This window comes from Phascolarctos cinereus, unplaced genomic scaffold (assembly GCF_003287225.1).
Source record: "Phascolarctos cinereus isolate Bilbo 61053 unplaced genomic scaffold, phaCin_HiC Scaffold_726;HRSCAF=1367, whole genome shotgun sequence".
Lineage (NCBI taxonomy): Eukaryota > Metazoa > Chordata > Mammalia > Diprotodontia > Phascolarctidae > Phascolarctos > Phascolarctos cinereus.
The window spans coordinates 262,327,353-262,345,609 of record NW_027556098.1 but is presented as its reverse complement, the minus strand read 5'-3'; the positions used below and the strand labels follow the sequence as shown (position 1 = coordinate 262,345,609).

The following is an 18,257-nucleotide window of genomic DNA, read 5'->3' as shown; positions in this document are numbered from 1 at the left end:
ATATGTGGACCTTTTCTCTCTCAGGTGTGGGAATCATTTGTCACTTTTGTAAGCGAAATTCTTTACCTCAGTACCAAGCCACAATGCCTGATGGAAAACTGTACAACTTTTGCAATTCCAGTTGTGTGGCTAAATTTCAGGTTTGACATTTGTTTTATGTAATCTTTATCCATATACATACGTCTTATAGGTTACTTTTGTATGTGCCATCAACTCTTAGACTGTTTAATTCTGCTTTCCTACCTATTCTGATAGGGAAATAATATATGAAAACTCCAAATTGTCTTTTATACTTCTCTTTTACTGGCAGAATACTAACACGAAAGTTCAATTAAAACTGTCCAGTTTTGGAGGAGACATGCCAGAGTGTTTTATAGAAATTACTCTTGGATTATCCTTTATTTTATACTTTTTAAACTACATTCTTTAATTAGACTGGATAATCAAAATTTTACTTTTTGTACAGCAGTTTTATTGATGGTAACACAGAAAAATTTAATGTAGTGCATAAAATCTGAGCCAGAGAAATACAGAATACATTTGTATTATTTTTTCATACCTCTGACATTCGAGAGATGAAATATAACAAATACTTGCATACAAATTATGTATAAGTGAAGTTGATAAACTATTTTATCAAAAATAATTTCATTTGACAGTGGCAATCATATTTTAGTTCATTGTAGAGTTCTGAGGTTGCTGTGGCATGATTTACCCTAAAACTTTGGTCCTACTGTAGCATTTGGCTCCCCAAATCAGTTGGCATCCCTGTTGCAGATATTCTTGGACTGGCATTTGTTGCCCTTAATTTTTTGATATATAGTTAGAACCAAAGTTCATGGCTTGATGAGCTCATAGTTGAGGTGTCACAGACTTGTATTGGTATATTAGGCTCAAACTGCGAGCTGGTCTTGTGCCAAGGCTTGAGTTCAGATCTTCACATTTTTAATTTGGAGATAAGAATGATTAATCATAAAATAAATTCTTTACATTTAACTAATTAATTTAGAGTTTTTAAAATTAAAATGGCCATTTGAAGAAGGATTTTCTGGTTGGAAGGGAAGTAGATGGATTTATTGGTCCTAGTTCTAGCTCTGCTGCTGCTGGTTCAGGTAATTCAGGAAAATTATGTAACTGCTATGTATTTTAGTTTCTGAATGTCATGAGGGAATTGTAGAAATTTCTTATTCAGCTAACTTTAGTTATAAATTACTAATGTTTCTGAATTTAAATATATGAAAACTCTTTTTTATCTTTTTATTATATCTTTTTTAAAGCCAATTGGGGTTAAGTGACTTGCCTAGTAAATGTCAGGTGTTTGGTCAGAGGCTGGATTTGAACTCAGGTTCCCCTGACTTGAAGGTCGGTGCTCTCTCCACTGTGCCACCTAGCTGCCCCTATCATTGGTTTTTAGAAATAAATTTCAAGTTCATATTTTTATGATGTATAAATTTCACATCATTTCAAGAATCATTAAGTTAATAAAATATAAAATTATTTTTATTCCATTTGTGTTTCAGGCTCTTAGTATGCAGTCATCACCAAATGGTCAGTTTGCAGCACCAAGTGATATTCAGTTGAAATGCAGTTACTGCAAAAATTCCTTTTGTTCCAAACCTGAGATACTGGAATGGGAGGCAAGTTGTTCTTTTTTAAAGTTAGCCGTGTCATTTAGAATGAGTAATTTTGCAGGTATATGAAATTATTTTTCTTTGTCAAAATTACTTGGATGTTTGACTGTTATTAATTAAATATAGGTGTACTAACTGTCTTTTATTTAGTTTTCTCAGGTCTTAGTCCAATACTTTAAATATAGTAATGATAATGAATAGCTAACATTTATCTAGTCATTCCAGTGCAATAATATAGCATTTATTAAGTGTTTAATAATAATTTGTTGAATTTTTTTCCCTATTTTGGAACAATTCAGTCAATGGACTAAATATAATCTCTCAAGAAAGTACACATTTTACAGAAACATGGGTTTGGTTAGCTTTGTGTTTTACATCGAGTACTTCTTTGTAGGAAAAAACATTAATTTTAGTTGTTGTAAAAATGTTCTTTCCCCAGAAATTTATACATTTTTTTCTTAGTTATAAATAATTATTTGTATTTGTAACTTTTGCTAACTTTGTCATACCAGGTTTTTATTTTTAAATTATGTCTAAGAGATTAAGTACCTAATTTGTTAAATATTTTGAAAAGTTGTTATTTCATCAGCCTTCTCTCCTTTTCCATTTTGCCTTTTCCTTTTCTTTGATCTTCCCGCATTTATGGTTCTGTTTGTTAATATGTGTCCCAATTAGGGAATTTTTTTTTCTGGTTTTGATTGCCTTTTAAGGCACGTTTTGTACTCAGGTGTGTTGTCTTACATTAGTTCAAATAGTTAAGCTTGTCTTTAGGGCATATATTTAAACTTGTAGTGTAGAATCTAGCTTTTGAGCTAGAACCTATCAATATTTTTTAAATCACTTCTCTGGGTCTTTACTGTTTGCTCAGCCATATTATCGGTATATTGGCTTAGATGATCTTTCTAAGGCCCTTTTTAATACTAAAAATTTATTTGTATTTTTGATTTTTTAACCTTTAGGAAATCACGAAAACTCTTAGTTAAGCCCATGCTTGATGCTAGGGTGTTCTCCAAGATAAATTTATTGTCTCTGTAGTGAGGACACCAGGTTGATTGTGAAGACACTTATTTGATATCTTTGAAGCAAGGAACAGTTAAAATTTGGGAAAGGAGAGAGAAATAAACATTTATATAGTGCTAACTGTATGTCAAGCACTGTGCTAAGCACTTTTTAAAAATATGTCGCTTGCTCTTCACAACAGCACTTGTAGGTAGGTGCTATTATTTATCCCCATTTTATAATTGAGAAAACTGAAGCAGACAGGTTAAGTGACTTGACAATGTTCACACAACTAGTAGTAAGTGTCAGAGGCTATAGTTGTATTTAGATCTTCCTGATTGTAGCCATGGAGCTATGCCACCCAGTTGCTTCTCAATAATAACTAGATTTTTGACATTTAAAAATTTTTGAAGTGCTTTACATGTTTCTCATTTGGTCCTGAAAGGAGCTCTGTGAAGTAGAAGTTTTTGTTATCCTCATTTTACAGGTGAGGAACCTGAGGCTTATAGAGTTTAAATGACTTGCCTGTTGTTGCATAGTTTGTAAATATCTAAGGCAGAATTTAAACTTGGTCTTCCTGTTCCAAATCCAGCATCTCTTCATTGTTTCACGTTAATGCTCCTAACCTGAGGCAGAGTTGGGGTGGAAAAAACCAAGATCTTGGTTAGATTGGTGTTCTAATGCATTGGGAACCAAGAGTCCAGTCTAGCAGAAGATTTAACATTACTTTAGTGGGAGGCATAGTTTAGCCATTGTATCCCATTGGTTAGCAGGGAGAAGGGGAATGTCAATTTCTGGAGGTACTTAAGTGGTTGAAATAGTCTTAGGTAGGTGCTTTTTTATGGCCATGAAGGCTCAACACATTTAAAGTGCTATCAGATTTAGTTCTCAGATTATCATGATATATTAGTACCCTCATTGCTTTTGCAATGTATATTTGGGTGTGTTTGGCACATGGTTCATTCCAATTTGTCTATTTCATCCACTACTCCTTGATTGTCAAGTTTAAGTACTTTTTTTTAAGCTCTTATCAATCCCAATAAAGGGTTAAAAATTATTCACTCCAAGTTCCCACTCTTATGAAGCTATTAGGGTACATATTCAGTTGGTTATTGTACCTAACTCTTGCACATTATTATTTTGGGAGAATAGTACTAGTCATTGCCCAATCTTGCAGGACTAATTCAGCATACTCTTGTTTTACTGTAGTTTTTCAGCTGCTTCCACTATTAGAGTTTCAGCGCTAGAAGCCCTGCTACCATTGATTGGCCTTAATTTTGGTTTAGAAAGGGTATGCTTGTCTTGAATTTGATTTTAATACCTAGTTATTGGGAACCTGAGAGAAGATGAACATTCTGGGTCAACATGGTCAGGAAGGCCAGAGTTCATATCCTGCTTCAGTTATGTACTAGCTTTAAAGATGTAGACCAGTTACTTAACCAGTTATAGTTGCACCAGGCAACTGTACATCAGATGAGATTCTGACATATATCAGTAGTACTACTTGACACACTGGGAGTTCCACGCACTGATGAAATTAATAATGTGGACTCCTAAAATTCTTCAAGTCCTGTTTTGTGAACACAAAAATGAAAAACCCATGATTTACGCTCTCAAGTAACTTAAGTTTCACTGGGGTGGAAAGTATATGCCATGTAAGCAGATAGGTAAATTACAGAGTAATTTAAGGTGAAAGTGTTGCAAGTGGGTGGTTAAGGGTTGGTTTTCATAAGGCAGTTGGTGCCTCTAGTGATAGCTCAGAGGTAGAAAATGGATATATACCTTCTCAGAAATTGTGATCTTCACAGAGAAGAAGCTAGAGGTAGATGGCAGAAATGAAAATGGTCATCAGGAACACTGGAATTAAGATCTCTGTTGCAATCCTGTTTCCAACACTTAGATAGCTGTGTGATATTGAACTAGCCATGTAACCATTCTGAAGCTGCAAGTGATAGTTGGAATACCTGCATTACCTACCTCTCAAGATTACGACTACTCATAAATCTTACAATACTTCATAATTTTGAACTTTTGTTTTGCTCCTACTCCATATTGTTACTAGCAAAGCTGGATTTCTGGCTTGCTTGTTTCTACTTTTTAATTTAAAGGCAGCAGGAGCAAGCATTTTGGAGGACAATACCTGGTATACCAGGGAAGACAGGTAAATTAGGTGCCTGGAATTTATGGTCTGTGGTATATGTATATCTATCTCTGCATTGAGTCTGAAATTTTTTTGTAATGGTTCTGGACCACCCCCCCCCACCCCGGTTAGCTAAATTAACTGCAATCATTGCTATGTTTACTTGGCATTTAAGTTTGTTCTTGCTTTATTGTGTTTAGAACAAAGTATATCAGTTCTGCAGCAAAACATGTTCAGATGACTATAAAAAGTTGCATTGCATTGTTACGTATTGTGAATACTGCCAAGAGGAGAAGACCCTGCATGAAACAGTGAATTTCTCTGGAGTTAAGAGGCCATTCTGTAGTGAAGGTAGATGCTTTTGTAAACTTTCATATTAATTTTTTGGATAATTTTTATGCCAAACCTTTTTTTAAGCAGGCCAGTTGAAAAAATAATTTTGGTCTTTTGCACTAATTGCTTAGTTGGACAGTTTGATAGATTTGGATCAGAGGTTTCTTGTCTGTAAAATGGGAATCGTCATTTGAGCTTTCTATCTTTTCAGGGAAGTTATAAAACTAAAGTCATTTATAAATGCTGGGAAAGTCCTTTGGAATGATAAATGCAGTATGATTATTGTTTTTTGACTTGGGAAGAAAGAATTGAAATGTACTTTTCAGATTATAATAAAAATTGATCAAGTAGCATAGTCCCTTTGGGTAAAAATAGTTGATTTTGATTTCTTTAACATTTACATCTGTCATAACATAATTTCGTTGTCTATTATTGTTCAAGGCACTGTGGATGATATACAGGTAAATATAATTCATGATCTTTTCCCTAAGCTAGTGCTTAGAATGTTAGTGATTAAAAACACATTAACAAGGTTAAATAAGAAAAATATTTATACCAGCAGAAGAAATTGGTAACTAAAAGAAAAAACTTCCTATAGCAGTGTTTTTTTTTCTTTGAGGCAATTGGGGTTAAGTTGACTTGCACAGAGTCATATAGCTAGTGAATGTTATGTGTCTGAGGCCGGATTTGAACTCAGGTCTTTCTGACTCCCAGGCCGGTGCTGTGTCTACTGTGGCATCTAGCTGGCTCTTGGCAGTAATTCTCAACCTTTTTGTGTCATATCCCCTTTTGGCAATCTGATGACACTCATGAACCCTTTCTTAGGATATTTTAAAATGCCTAAAATATAATACTCTAGGATTACAAAGGAAACCAATTATTGTGAAATACAGTTATTGAAAATCGCAAAAAGCAAGTTCATGGACCCTGGGTTAGGAGCTCGCATTATTTGGTAGTTTAGGAAGGAGAGAAATGATTTCACATTGGTGTGATAACATAGGCATTTTGGTGAAATGGTCCAAACAAAATCTCAGAGATAGGAAATGGAAAGGCTTCTTTAGGAGATAATGGAGGAGTTTGCTGTTTATCATTCATCAGGTAATAGAATAGGGAAAGATAAAATTGTAAAGGGCCGCCAAATATGATTCTGTACTACCCTAAGGTCTTACTTGACTCAAGCTAATGATCTATTACTTGCAATTTAATCATTTTATGGAGTCTTAATAATGTACTTTTGATTTTTCAGTCTTATTATCACATCATATTGCAAGTTTCCTAAATTTAGCAGTTTACACATTATTTGAATCCATTCATATAGGTAATATATCACCTTGTGTTTTTGTGGGGATACTACAGATGACTGATTACCTTTTTTTCCCCTCTTTTGAAGAAAATGACCTATAATGGTTATTTCTATATTAAATATTGGTATCTCTTTCAGGCTGCAAACTGCTTTATAAACAAGATTTTGCAAGACGTTTAGGATTGAGATGTGTTACTTGCAACTATTGTTCCCAGCTTTGTAAAAAGGGAGCAACTAAAGAACTTGATGGCGTGGTGAGAGATTTCTGCAGTGAAGAATGCTGTAAAAAATTTCAAGATTGGTACTATAAGGCAAGTAACTCAGAATTTTAGATGGCTTCCTACATTTACTTTAACTGGTCAGTAACAGAGCTACATTTGAATACCTCATTACAAATGTTACAATTCATAGTTGTTTAAAATGCCTGCTGAGTGAGTTTAGAATAGTTTCTGCCACGCAGTCAGTAAAAATACGGTTTTTGTCATTTCAGTTGATGTTTGTAACTTGGAGTAGCATTTTTCTTGTGAAATACTTGTTGTATAGTCTTAAATAATACAATAGATACCTGTTCACCAATTTAACTTTATAAATCAGGTTATTTTTATGCCATTTGTTTTAATTACTAAAAATTATTTCTGATAGCCATTTACAAATATTCAAAAATATTAGCAGGCAGTTATTGCTTTGAACGGTTGAGTGTATTTTAGACGTGTTCTTTTTTTGCCACCTCAGCCTACTCCTAAATTTAATTGTGAATTTTAGAGACTTTGTTTTTTTCAGTGTTTTCGAGGTGAAAGGACTCTCAATGAAAAAGCAGGAGACCAAAGGCATTTCTTTTGAAGCTTTAATCCAATTATTTTACTTTTTAATACTCAGTAAGGTTTAATAATTTCAGTCCGTTTTGCACAGCATTGATTATCTTGTAGGTGGGAGAGAGTGTAAAATTGGACTGAGGTAGTCAAATATTACCCTGGAGAAAGTATTTACTAATTCCTGTGCCAGCAACATGGAAAACCATCTCAATAACTAAAGCTACATTATGGATTCAATTCTAAAGCGTAAGAAGACAGAATTCATCACCACCTTTACAAAATTGTGAGCTACCTCTGAGGAAATAAACAAAAAGAGTTTGAAATGTTGGCGAATATTGTGCATTCAATTTATGAAATTGATTTGCCATTGAAATGAACTACTTCTTGACAACTTGAAGGATATCTTGAAATGACTCCAGAAGATCTGCAGTTAAATATATAGTTACTTATTAATTTTTTTAGGCGAAAAGCAGCACTTAACAATTTTTGAATATGCCATTCTAGAACATTAAGAAATTAATATAATTTTTGAATTGTCAGGTGTGCAGAATTAAGGTTAAAGGTTTTGTTTAAAAGTCATTTAAGAAATTACTGCTTTTTTTTGGTTGATATTAATCTAAATCTTTGAAACTCAGGTCTAAGTTGAAAAGCTAGTCAGGGGAGAAATAAAATATTCTCTACTATGTAGGTTGATGTATGCCTTCTATAATACAACAAGAGTTTGGAATTTTGTTTTTGTTTTTTAATCTGTTCCTTGTATTGTATTCAATTTTTGAGCTTTTGCTCCATCTGAGGATTTGTTTTTGTTGGCTTCAGATAAACACTGAAAGAATTTAGAGGCTGATTTAAAATTTTTAAAAATTACTTTTGCATTCAGGATTTTTTTGAGGGGGTACAAATTAACATTGGCTCAGCTTAGTACTGGAAAAATGATAACTAAGAAACTTGATCCTGCCACTAATTCAATTTTTATCTTACATTTTTATACTAGAGACAGTAATTGTTACCCTGTGATGATTTGTGGTTATTGTGCAGTTTGGTGCCTTATTGTCTTGTTGTGAACCTAAGCCTTCTATATTTTTAGATGGTAAAGATTATCTTACAGAATTTTGTAATGTGTTCACAACTTAATGGATGTCCCTGTCTCTGGTTTATTGCTTTCTTTGAGGATCTTGCCTTGTGTTTATTTTCATACCGTAATCTAAACATAGAAATCTGTTAATTTTTTTTATTGAGAAGCAAATATAAGTAATTTGTCATTAAATATGCAGATTCCACAAGTTGTAATTTGTTCATTTTGCCACTTGTTTAAAGGATAATTGTATTTAATGTTCTCTTTCATGCAATGTCCAGTGTTGGAAATTCAATAAAACAATTTATTTCAAAATATTAAAAAATTAGTGCAATAGCCAGTTAATTATCTAGTCATGTTTAATGCCAGTATTCTATCCATTAAACACATTTTTATTATGTATTCTGTCTTATTTTAAACCCAGAATATTTTTATATATTTGAAAGTATTTTTCTTTCAAGACAGTAATTTTCTTATTCAGGCAAAAACATTTGTATTTACTGATCCAAGGTATTAGAGTAAAGTAGCAAGTTACCTGGCAAGAACCAGCTGAGTAAACCAAAAAAATTGGTATCTTAACACAGTCAGCTTTGTGCTGGTTGATCTAAAGGAGCTAAAGATGATTTATCTTAGGCATCTCAGATGAGGTTGCCAAGAGACAGTAGAAAGAGGGTTTTTTGGTTGTTGTTTTTGCTGAGTTATTTTTTTTAATGGAACAATACGTTTATTTTAATCTCCTTTATTCAGTTTTTTCCAAGGATCTTTTTTTTTAATTGGCAAAATATATTGTTATTTTACTCCAGCTTCTTTATTTAAGGTTTCTGCAGAAATTTCTTACTGAACTCTCTTTAACCATACCCATAGTTTTATCTTAATTCAGTTTGGGAGTTTGGCCTTAATCATATAAATTAATCCAGGGCTATCTCAACCATAAACAAAACTATCATACCTTATCTTATACTTGTACTGTTTGACACAAATGATAGAGTTGTTGGATACTCTTTTGAAATTTTCACACTTATAGTCTCTAAGCTCCTGATCATACTGTACTTTTAGATGATCAAGTTTCATAGTGTATGTTCTCTATTTTCCGTGGTTTATTACAACATAGTAGGAGTTAAAACTGAGGTGACTTGTCCTCTTGTGAAGAGTACATTTTGAATGGAAGGAATCAAATGTATTGGCATTCAGTCAACCAAAACTATTTGAAACAAATTTAGTGACAAATTTTCTCTCACATGCGTGTCTAGATAGTCATTATCTTACAGCTGTTTCCCAAAACAAATATTTCTTGGTGTCTTGGCACAAATTTAATTGTCTGTGTTCTTTTTGCCTTTATCTAGAATTTTTTTCAATTTACTATCTCCCACCATCCCCTTTCTTCCCTTATTCCTCCTTTTCTACACCTGCCAGTTGGAACAACTGGTATAGACTGGTATAAAAGTCTCCATTCTGAATAAGACCTGCTGTTTCTGCAAGATGCCCCTACTCTTTTTCTTGTTCAGGCTGTCAAACTTTTTTATAATAAATCTGGCGTTTTTTTCCCTTTCCACTGGAGCTTTCTCATGGTTTTAAAAAACTTTTATGACCTTTGACCGCATTAAAAATTTATTGAATACATGTCCTTTTAAGCTGCTTTCCTAGAATGTCTGAAATGGCATCTAATTGATCATCATTTCTCCAGAATCTGTTATGTATGTGGTTTTATTTATTACCTATTTTTGAAAGCCATTTTACAAATACACAGTTACTCAACCGCAAATGCTCCATTTTTTTATTGGTACTTAGTAGTGTGCAGATTTATCCACTTGCCTGGTAGCCTCATTTTGACCACCAAGTACGCTTTTTTAGTCAAAAGAATAATTAGAAAATTCCTAACAAAAGATTTGTAAACATCTTTTCACATCTTTTAAGTTTTAACACCTTTCCACCCCATCCCTGGGGATAATTTTAAATTGGGGTTTGATTATTGCTGCAGAATTCAGAGCTGGAACTAGGTTAGACCTAAATATCCTGATATAAGGAATAAGTCAATATGAATTTAGTTAGTATTGTCCAGCTCTGGAAAGGACTACCTCCTGGAGTAGGCTGTTTTCCAGTCATTGGATATGTTCAAGCAGAGGCTGGATCAACAACAATCTAGAGATGTACCTGGAAGGATTCCTACAGTGGATGGGAAGATGGTCTTTCCCTTTTAAAATTATATTCGTTTCTATTCTATCCATGCCTAATCACCAGGGAGGCAAGGTTCACCCAATAACTAAAGAGAAATACATTTCTTTACAATGGAAAATAACAAATTCTTATTCTCCTAGAATGGTGAAAGTCATCAAAATTTGGGGCTGGGGTGGGAATCAGGAGTGAACAGAACAAGTAGTCAAAATTTTTAAAGAACAGTATTACCCAGCCTTAAGTACCTTGCAAAGTGAAAGTAATTTATGTTTAATTCATGAAACACAATTGGTGACCCTTATTCTAAACAAAGGTTTTTGGGTAGTGAGGACACACTAAATTTTTTTTAAAAGTATCTACTACTTTAGAAAACACTTGTCTTTGGAATACAACTGAACTTGAACTAAGTTCTGAGCTTTGGCTCTTTGTTGCATACATTCAATGCTGAACAAATCACTACTCTTTAAAAAAACAAAACAGAAACCCATCCAGTTGAGTGTGTGTGTGTGTGTGTGTGTGTGTGTGTGTGTGTGTGTGTGTGTGTGTGTGTGTGTGTGTGTGTGTGTGTGTATGTGTTTGGAAAGAAGGGATTACAATGGTAATTGCTCTTTGGAGTACTCTGAAAATGCATGTCTGCAGTTGGGTGTTACTTTGGGGTTTTATATATTTTCTTATATTAAATTCTCAGTGTAAATTATGGAAATCAGTAATTATAAAATGAAAGATTATGATTTTCTCAGTGTTCACATCATATAATTAGAACTAGTCAGACTTTGCTTTTTTTTTTATACCTCTGGCCTCTAGGTTGCTAATTTAAACAGTATATGTACTCAGAGCTAGATAGTGACCATACTATCTAATTGTACAAGTAGGTCTGCAATGTATTGAATGAATAAAGATTGCAGAGAATAAAACAGGTGTGAAAATGAGCCTCTACAAGTTAAGAAAAACTTACTCATGGAGATAATCAGATCATTACTAATAATGCAGACAAGAATTTTCTACAACTTTTATTATGTTCTAACCCCTTGTAGATTAGATGAAGTTACCATTTTTCTGTATTTAGTTATTTGTTGAGTGTAATATAGGGCAATTGAAAGTCTTTTGACAACTTAATTTCTAGTTAGATCATATTCAGAAAGTGTTATTTAATCTGTGGTCAGTTTAAAAATATTATGTTCAACTAAATATTAATGTTTTTTGGCTTGTAAGTATGAATAATGACTCCTAGGTAGCATTATATTTTTGGTCTCAGAAATTTGCTGATGAGAAGTGACATTGCCATCACTGGTATTCATAATTGATACTGAGAATCATTTATTCAACCTTTATTTAGCAGGGGAAAAACCTGTCCTGGAGAAAAAAAAAAGATCCTGTGTTCTAATCTTTGGGTATGTCTGTTACTTTAAGAACATAACAGTCAACATTCTTGAACAGGAGTTTTGAAGTTGGAGCTTTTCTAAGATCTCCCTAGCCATAAATTAAATTATTAAATAAATAGAAATCATTTAACAGTTCTTTGATTATTTGGGGTCATCTGGGAAAATCATGGCCAGGATTGCCTTAAGCTACAGAAAAAAATCCTTCATTTTTATTTATTTATTTATTTTTGGTGAGGCGGTCAGAGTTAAGTGACTGGCCCAAGGTCACACAGCTAGTAAGTTTCAAGTGTTTGTTCTGAGGTCGGATTTGAACTCAGGTCCTCCTGACTTCAGGGCTGGTGCTCTATCCACTGCGCCACCTAGCTGCCCCAGAAAAAATTTTAAAGTATATGGGTACAGATGTCTAACAGTTATTCAACCTCACCTGCACTTAGGTGGATGATTTTTTAAAAATTGTATAGCATTTTTTTTAATATTTGCAAGAAATTTAGAAACATTTGACAGGAACTGAATTTGAAATTCAACCTTTATCTCTCCCATGTCTGCCTTCTTGTAGAGATATTAGGGGATAGTAAAAATGGAGAAAGGGTGGAGAAAACAGGCCATGGATAGGCTATAAACTAAATATATATATATATGTACGTATGTATCTATCTATCTATCTCACTGGATAGTTTCCCATTAATGAACTACTGTTTGTATATGTATATTTTTTAATAGCATGATAATTTCCTTGTTTTCATGACAAATTACCCTTTTTTCTTTCTGGAAATATTTGGAATAAGACCTAGCCACATCTTAACTTGAGGGATTAGAGACTGACCTTCTTAAAAATAATTTGTGTATTTTACCTCAAAGCATTAATTGATGCTATTCTAGTTAAATACAAATAGTTGTTTTAGTGTTGCTTGTAATGGTGTATTTCAGGTCAAAGCCTTTTGCAGTGATCTCTGAAGGATTGTTAAAATCGTTATATGTTCTATTTTTATTCAACATCTGTTGAGGTTTGGAAAGGAAATCTTTTATTGTGCAATCAAATTTAATTTTATTGTTAGATTTTTATGGTTTTTGACTGGTGTATTTACATGTGACTTGGCAATTTTTTGTTAGCCTGCAATTTAAGTATATCCAGGTGGACTTAAAACTATACCTCCATTGGACTTGGATATTGACATATTAATTTGGGTTAATAAAATACACAAGTTTGATACTTTATGATTTTGGTCTTTTTGACTCTTGGTAAGTAATAAGAGACTTGAAAATTTGGTGAACCAGTCATTTTTCTCTGGGGAAGAAGAATTTTTTTATACTGTTAATAAAATTTCATGTATATACAGCATAATTTTTTTTTCATCAGATTTATTTGTAAAAATCTCATTTGAATTTGAATTTCAAAATTGATGAGAAAAGTTAATTTTAGAAATCTTTTAATTTGCATATGTATACAGTTTTTCTTTGAAAGACCTCTTATTTAAAATATCTGAAACTTTCCTTTTATATTAAGGCTGCAAGGTGTGACTGTTGTAAATCCCAAGGAACTCTTAAAGAACGCGTACAGTGGCGGGGGGAAATGAAGCATTTCTGTGATCAGCACTGCTTACTGCGTTTTTACTGTCAGCAAAATGAACCTAACATGGCAACCCAAAAAGGACCTGAAAACTTACATTATGGTATGTAACTTCAGGTAGTAACTTGGAAAATTTCTACAAAGTTTTCTGTTTCTCCGTTTTCAAACCATGCAGTATTCCATTTCTTGCAGATTTTGAGGACAAAATTAAATATAGCTTAGAATGAGAGAATCTGAGGTTGGAAGGATCTATTTTTGTCTGCAATCTATTTCCTTTTCTACTTGGAATGCACTTTGAGGCAAGGTTCAAGATTGACATTTTAGAAAGCTTTGTTACCTGAAATTAGGTATCCTTGAATGGCACTTCATGAGGCACTTCATGAAAATAGTGCAAAATGTGTTAATACTTACACCTGTGCAAAATGTGTTAATACTTACACCTGTTTGCAGATGTTATTGACTATGTATAGTTTCATCTACAGCTTTAAATGAAAATGCTGTTTTGCTGAACTTTTTAAGTCTTGTAGATATTTCTGAATTTGTGTGTGGTTAAGTTCTACCTAAGTTTATAGCTTCTGAAGAATTAAATACTATAAAGAAAACATGTCTGACAAATCTCCAAAGCCATGTTAGTAGCCATTCTTATAAATGTTAGTATTAATTTATTTGCCAATAATAAAATGACTAGCATTTATGTAGTGGCTTAAGCTTTACAAAAATTTTACAAATATCTCATTTTATACACAGCCCTGGGAGTTGGGGAAGTTATCCCAATTTTGCAGTTGAGGAAACTGAGGCAAACAGATTCAGTGACTTGCCCAGGGTCACATAGCTAATAAATGTCTGCCACTGAATTTGAATTCAGATTTTCCTGACCTCCAGGTCTAGAAAACAAACAACTTTACCACTTGGCTAGCTGCTTCATTATCTTATATCATCCATGTTTCAACATCTCAGGGCATTTGAAATTAGGGAATTACTACTTCTTTAGAAAGAATGTGAGAGAAAAACTGTTTTTGAAATCTTACTAAAAGGAAGAATGTTGTTTGTTTTGGTGAGGCAATTGGAGTTAAGTGACTTGCCCAGAGTCACACAGCTAGTGAGTGTTATGTGTCTGAGGCCAGATTTGAACTCAGGTCCTCCTGACTCCAGAACCAGCACTCCGTCCAACTGTGCCACCTAGCTGCCCCAAGGAATAATTTTTTTAAAATAGTTTTTTGTATTTACTGTGTTTCTGTGCTTTAAAATATATCTAGAAGGACCTGACATTGAGTCTTGTGTATGGAACACTCATGATGGCATAAAGGAAAATCGATTTTTGCTGAGACAAGCTTATTTTTCCTTTTATAATTCATTCAACAAACCTATTTTATTGCCTAATGGCAGAGATGATATGCCAAATAAGCTCTAGGATATTTTCATTGTAAAACTTTGGCTGATTGACAATAATTTCCATCCTAAGTATACCAGAATTTTGGAATTTGATCTTAAAACGATTATTTTAAAATCCACTGAAGTTTAGTAGAAGTAATATTAATTTAGAGGGACAGTGTGCCATAATGGATTGGATTCAGGAGTAAGAAAGACCTGAGTTCACATCCCCCTTCTGACACTTAATGTTTTGTGTGAGAATGTAAACTTGAGTGTAGTGATTATTGTATTTTTATCCTTATCTCCTCAGTACTGAGCACTGTGCCTTGCCTGTTAACAGTTCCTTAATAAATTTTTCTTGATTGATAAATGATGTCATGATAGATAATCACTTTACTTCTCTGGTTGTCAGGCAACTTTGCATCCTGTAAATTTCAGAAGGGTTGAGATTAATGTTCTGGGAGGCAGTTCATACTAACAATATCATAGGTCTTATTGATACAATGTTTCTTTAAAGGATTTATGGAATGAAATGAAGGTGTCTTATTTTCATTCTCTTTATATTTAGACCAGGGTTGCCAGACTCCTCGGACAAAAGTGACAGTAAGTCTGTTAAATTTGTTATTTTTTTTACTTCATTTTAAATAATTTTTCTTCTTCTGAACACAACGCATACCAAATAGAATGGGAAATGCCATGTACAAAGAAGAGAAAAAGAATATACATGAAACTTCAGGTTTCTATTATGTATGGGTTATTCTTGCTGAGAGAGAGAGAGAGAGAGAGAGAGAGAGAGAGAGAGAGTATGACACATACACAAGATCAGCCTGTCCCTTTCAAATTTATCCTATTTGGCTTTATTCCTGTGGTTTTGTTTGTTCTTATTTGAAAGATGCCTCAATACCCTTCTTACTTGACCCCCCTGTTTCTTTTTTGCTATCATTTTTATCTCCTCCTTTCCCTTGGGAGAAAAATAAAGACAAAGCCTTGCAACAAATATACATATTCAAACATAATAAATTGCCAAATTATCTTTCCTCGTATGATATTTTTGGATATTAAGATTATATTTTACTCTGCTAAAACAGTGAGTGCAGCAAAATTAACTACAGGTTTACCTATACTAAATTAATACCTCTTATGTCCTTGCAAGTTTATTTTAAGAAAGATTTTAATGAAAAGACTTTTATTTCTATTAAGTTCTTTCAATTTTATGTACATTGGGACAGAGGAAATTAGCCGTCAGCTCCATTGCATTTCTTGTATCAGAGATTTATCATACTGCTACAAGGGAATTTAGAACCATTACTTCATGAGAGACAGGGAAGGAAAAGGTAGTTTTGTAAGAGGCAATAGGTCTTTCAAGCCTATTTTTGTTATTCTGTCACTTGTGAAATGTTTCTAGTCTTTTAGCTTCCCATATCGATTAATGTGCCTTGATCCCACTGATGATAGCTTCCTTTCCTGTATTTCTTGAAACTGTACATCAGAGTGGTCTAATGTTAGGTAAAGGTATTTCTCTTTCCTTATTTAAAATTTCTTGCCTTTGTAACTTTGCGCTTATCCAGTAGAGGGAGCTAAAGTGTTCAAGAAGTATTTTTCTTCTAAAAGTATTTTTTGAATTCAAAAATTTTTCTACTGCGTGACAGAAAGTTTTTGTTCAAGTCTGACATTGTACTATTTTATTAAAAACCAGTATTCTGTCTTCACATATGTTTTGACAAAATAAAGTAGCGTTTTATTTCAAAGATGCTGCATGTGGCCTACAATTCTAGGGCATGTACTTTTAAATTTTTTTTAATCTACTGATGGATTTCCAATAGAGAGCTGATTTTCATACATGGTATTTGATTTCCATTACTCATGTATAAAATTTGATTGATTTTTTTACATGCTAGGATAATAAGCATTGATATTTATAGAATCATAACATAACTTAAGATTATAAGCTAACTCCTACTTTTGGATATGCAAAGTGGGTAGCTTAGAAATCAGTTCTTGTATGTTTCTCTCTTAGAGTTCAGTACCACCTCCTTCTCCAACGCCTAACAAAGAGATGAAGAACAAAGCAGTTCTTTGTAAACCTTTGACAATGACAAAAGCCACATATTGTAAACCTCACATGCAAACAAAATCTTGTCAGACAGGTAAGTTGTTTTTGTTTTTTTTGTTTGTTTTGCTTTTTTTGACAATGTGACTTATTGTACATTTCACTCCTGATTTACTTCACTAAGTGGAACAGATCCATTTCAGTTTTCAGAAAAACTGGGAGTTGAATTTGTGTTGTCAGTTCTTGGGAAATACTATCATGCTTCAGTATAACAAACATTTTAAATAATGGAAATGAAAAATAAGAATTTTCTGAGAAAATATACTATAGTCATGACGAAGTATAGAAATTGAAAAAATACTGGTAACTGCTTTTTGTGTTAGAAATGTACAAATGATGGTTTCCCAGTCATTATTTTAAAAATAAAATTTGTGTGATTGTAGACAAATCATTTTTTAAGTCTATTAAAATTTATTTCAGTTTTCCTGTTCTTTAAAATGAATTCAATAAACATGGAAAAAAATTATCTCTTTTAATATAAACTGAGTATTGCAAGCAGTTGTTCCTTATAAAAACCTTAGGTTCATTCACTTTTAACCTATTGACCAGTGGACTGTTTCATTGAATCAAACATTTTCTTTAGGACTTTTAGTACTTTAAAAAGTTAGTTTCTGTGGCCGTTTGTTTGAGGGAGAGGAGTGTTGTGGATGCCTAAATTTCATTTTTGCATATCTCAGGAGAAGTATAACTTCTTCTACATCAGGAACATAAGAGCTTCAAGAGGATCCAATTCTTAATTATTTTTGTAAGCCTTCTTTTTTGCATGGTAGAATTTCTAATTGGTGTTTACTCGTATTTATTTGAATGTTATCATTTTCTGAATTCATTTGACTCTAACCGCTTAACATAAGTAGTATTTAATATCATTGCCTAAACTTACTTATCTTGATTTTTTAGAAGACAGTTGGAAGACTGAATATGTTCCAGTTCCTATACCTGTACCTGTGTATATCCCCGTGCCCATGCATATGTACAGTCAGAACATTCCTGTTCCTACAACTGTTCCCGTTCCAGTAAGTTAAATCTTTGAGATCCATCAGGCTTTTGTAAATAAGATGCTAATTTGATTGAGCACAGTGAGGCTGCTGAAATAGAGGGATGTTCAATTTTTAAAATCTGATGTATATATGTTCCTAAGTCCCTTTTTGCTACTCTAGTGACACATTCCTAATTTGATATGATACTGATAATTCCTCTTCTTTTTAGAATGGTTCATAACTGTCTTTTGACCATTTAATTATTAGAGAAATGGGTCTTAATTGTAAAAACCTCTCATTACCTACCTTGGTCAACGTATCCCTCCACCTCCTAGAGAGCCATCTCTTATAATAAAGGCTAAAAAAGAGGGAAAACATTCATAAAGAA

General features: G+C 33.1%; 1 protein-coding gene across 2 annotated transcripts in view; it reads left to right on the top strand.

Annotated features, from left to right (window-relative positions):
• Positions 1–18,257, top strand: part of ZMYM2 (zinc finger MYM-type containing 2) — a 94,947-nt gene that overhangs the window by 62,360 nt on the left and 14,330 nt on the right. For both annotated transcript variants that reach the window (XM_020968773.2, XM_020968772.2), the window contains 8 exons: positions 25–140; positions 1,521–1,637; positions 4,971–5,121; positions 6,545–6,717; positions 13,349–13,514; positions 15,351–15,385; positions 16,800–16,929; positions 17,790–17,905. In XM_020968773.2, the coding sequence (XP_020824432.1) occupies positions 25–140; positions 1,521–1,637; positions 4,971–5,121; positions 6,545–6,717; positions 13,349–13,514; positions 15,351–15,385; positions 16,800–16,929; positions 17,790–17,905 (1,004 nt within the window). The remainder of the gene's footprint in view (positions 1–24; positions 141–1,520; positions 1,638–4,970; positions 5,122–6,544; positions 6,718–13,348; positions 13,515–15,350; positions 15,386–16,799; positions 16,930–17,789; positions 17,906–18,257) is intronic.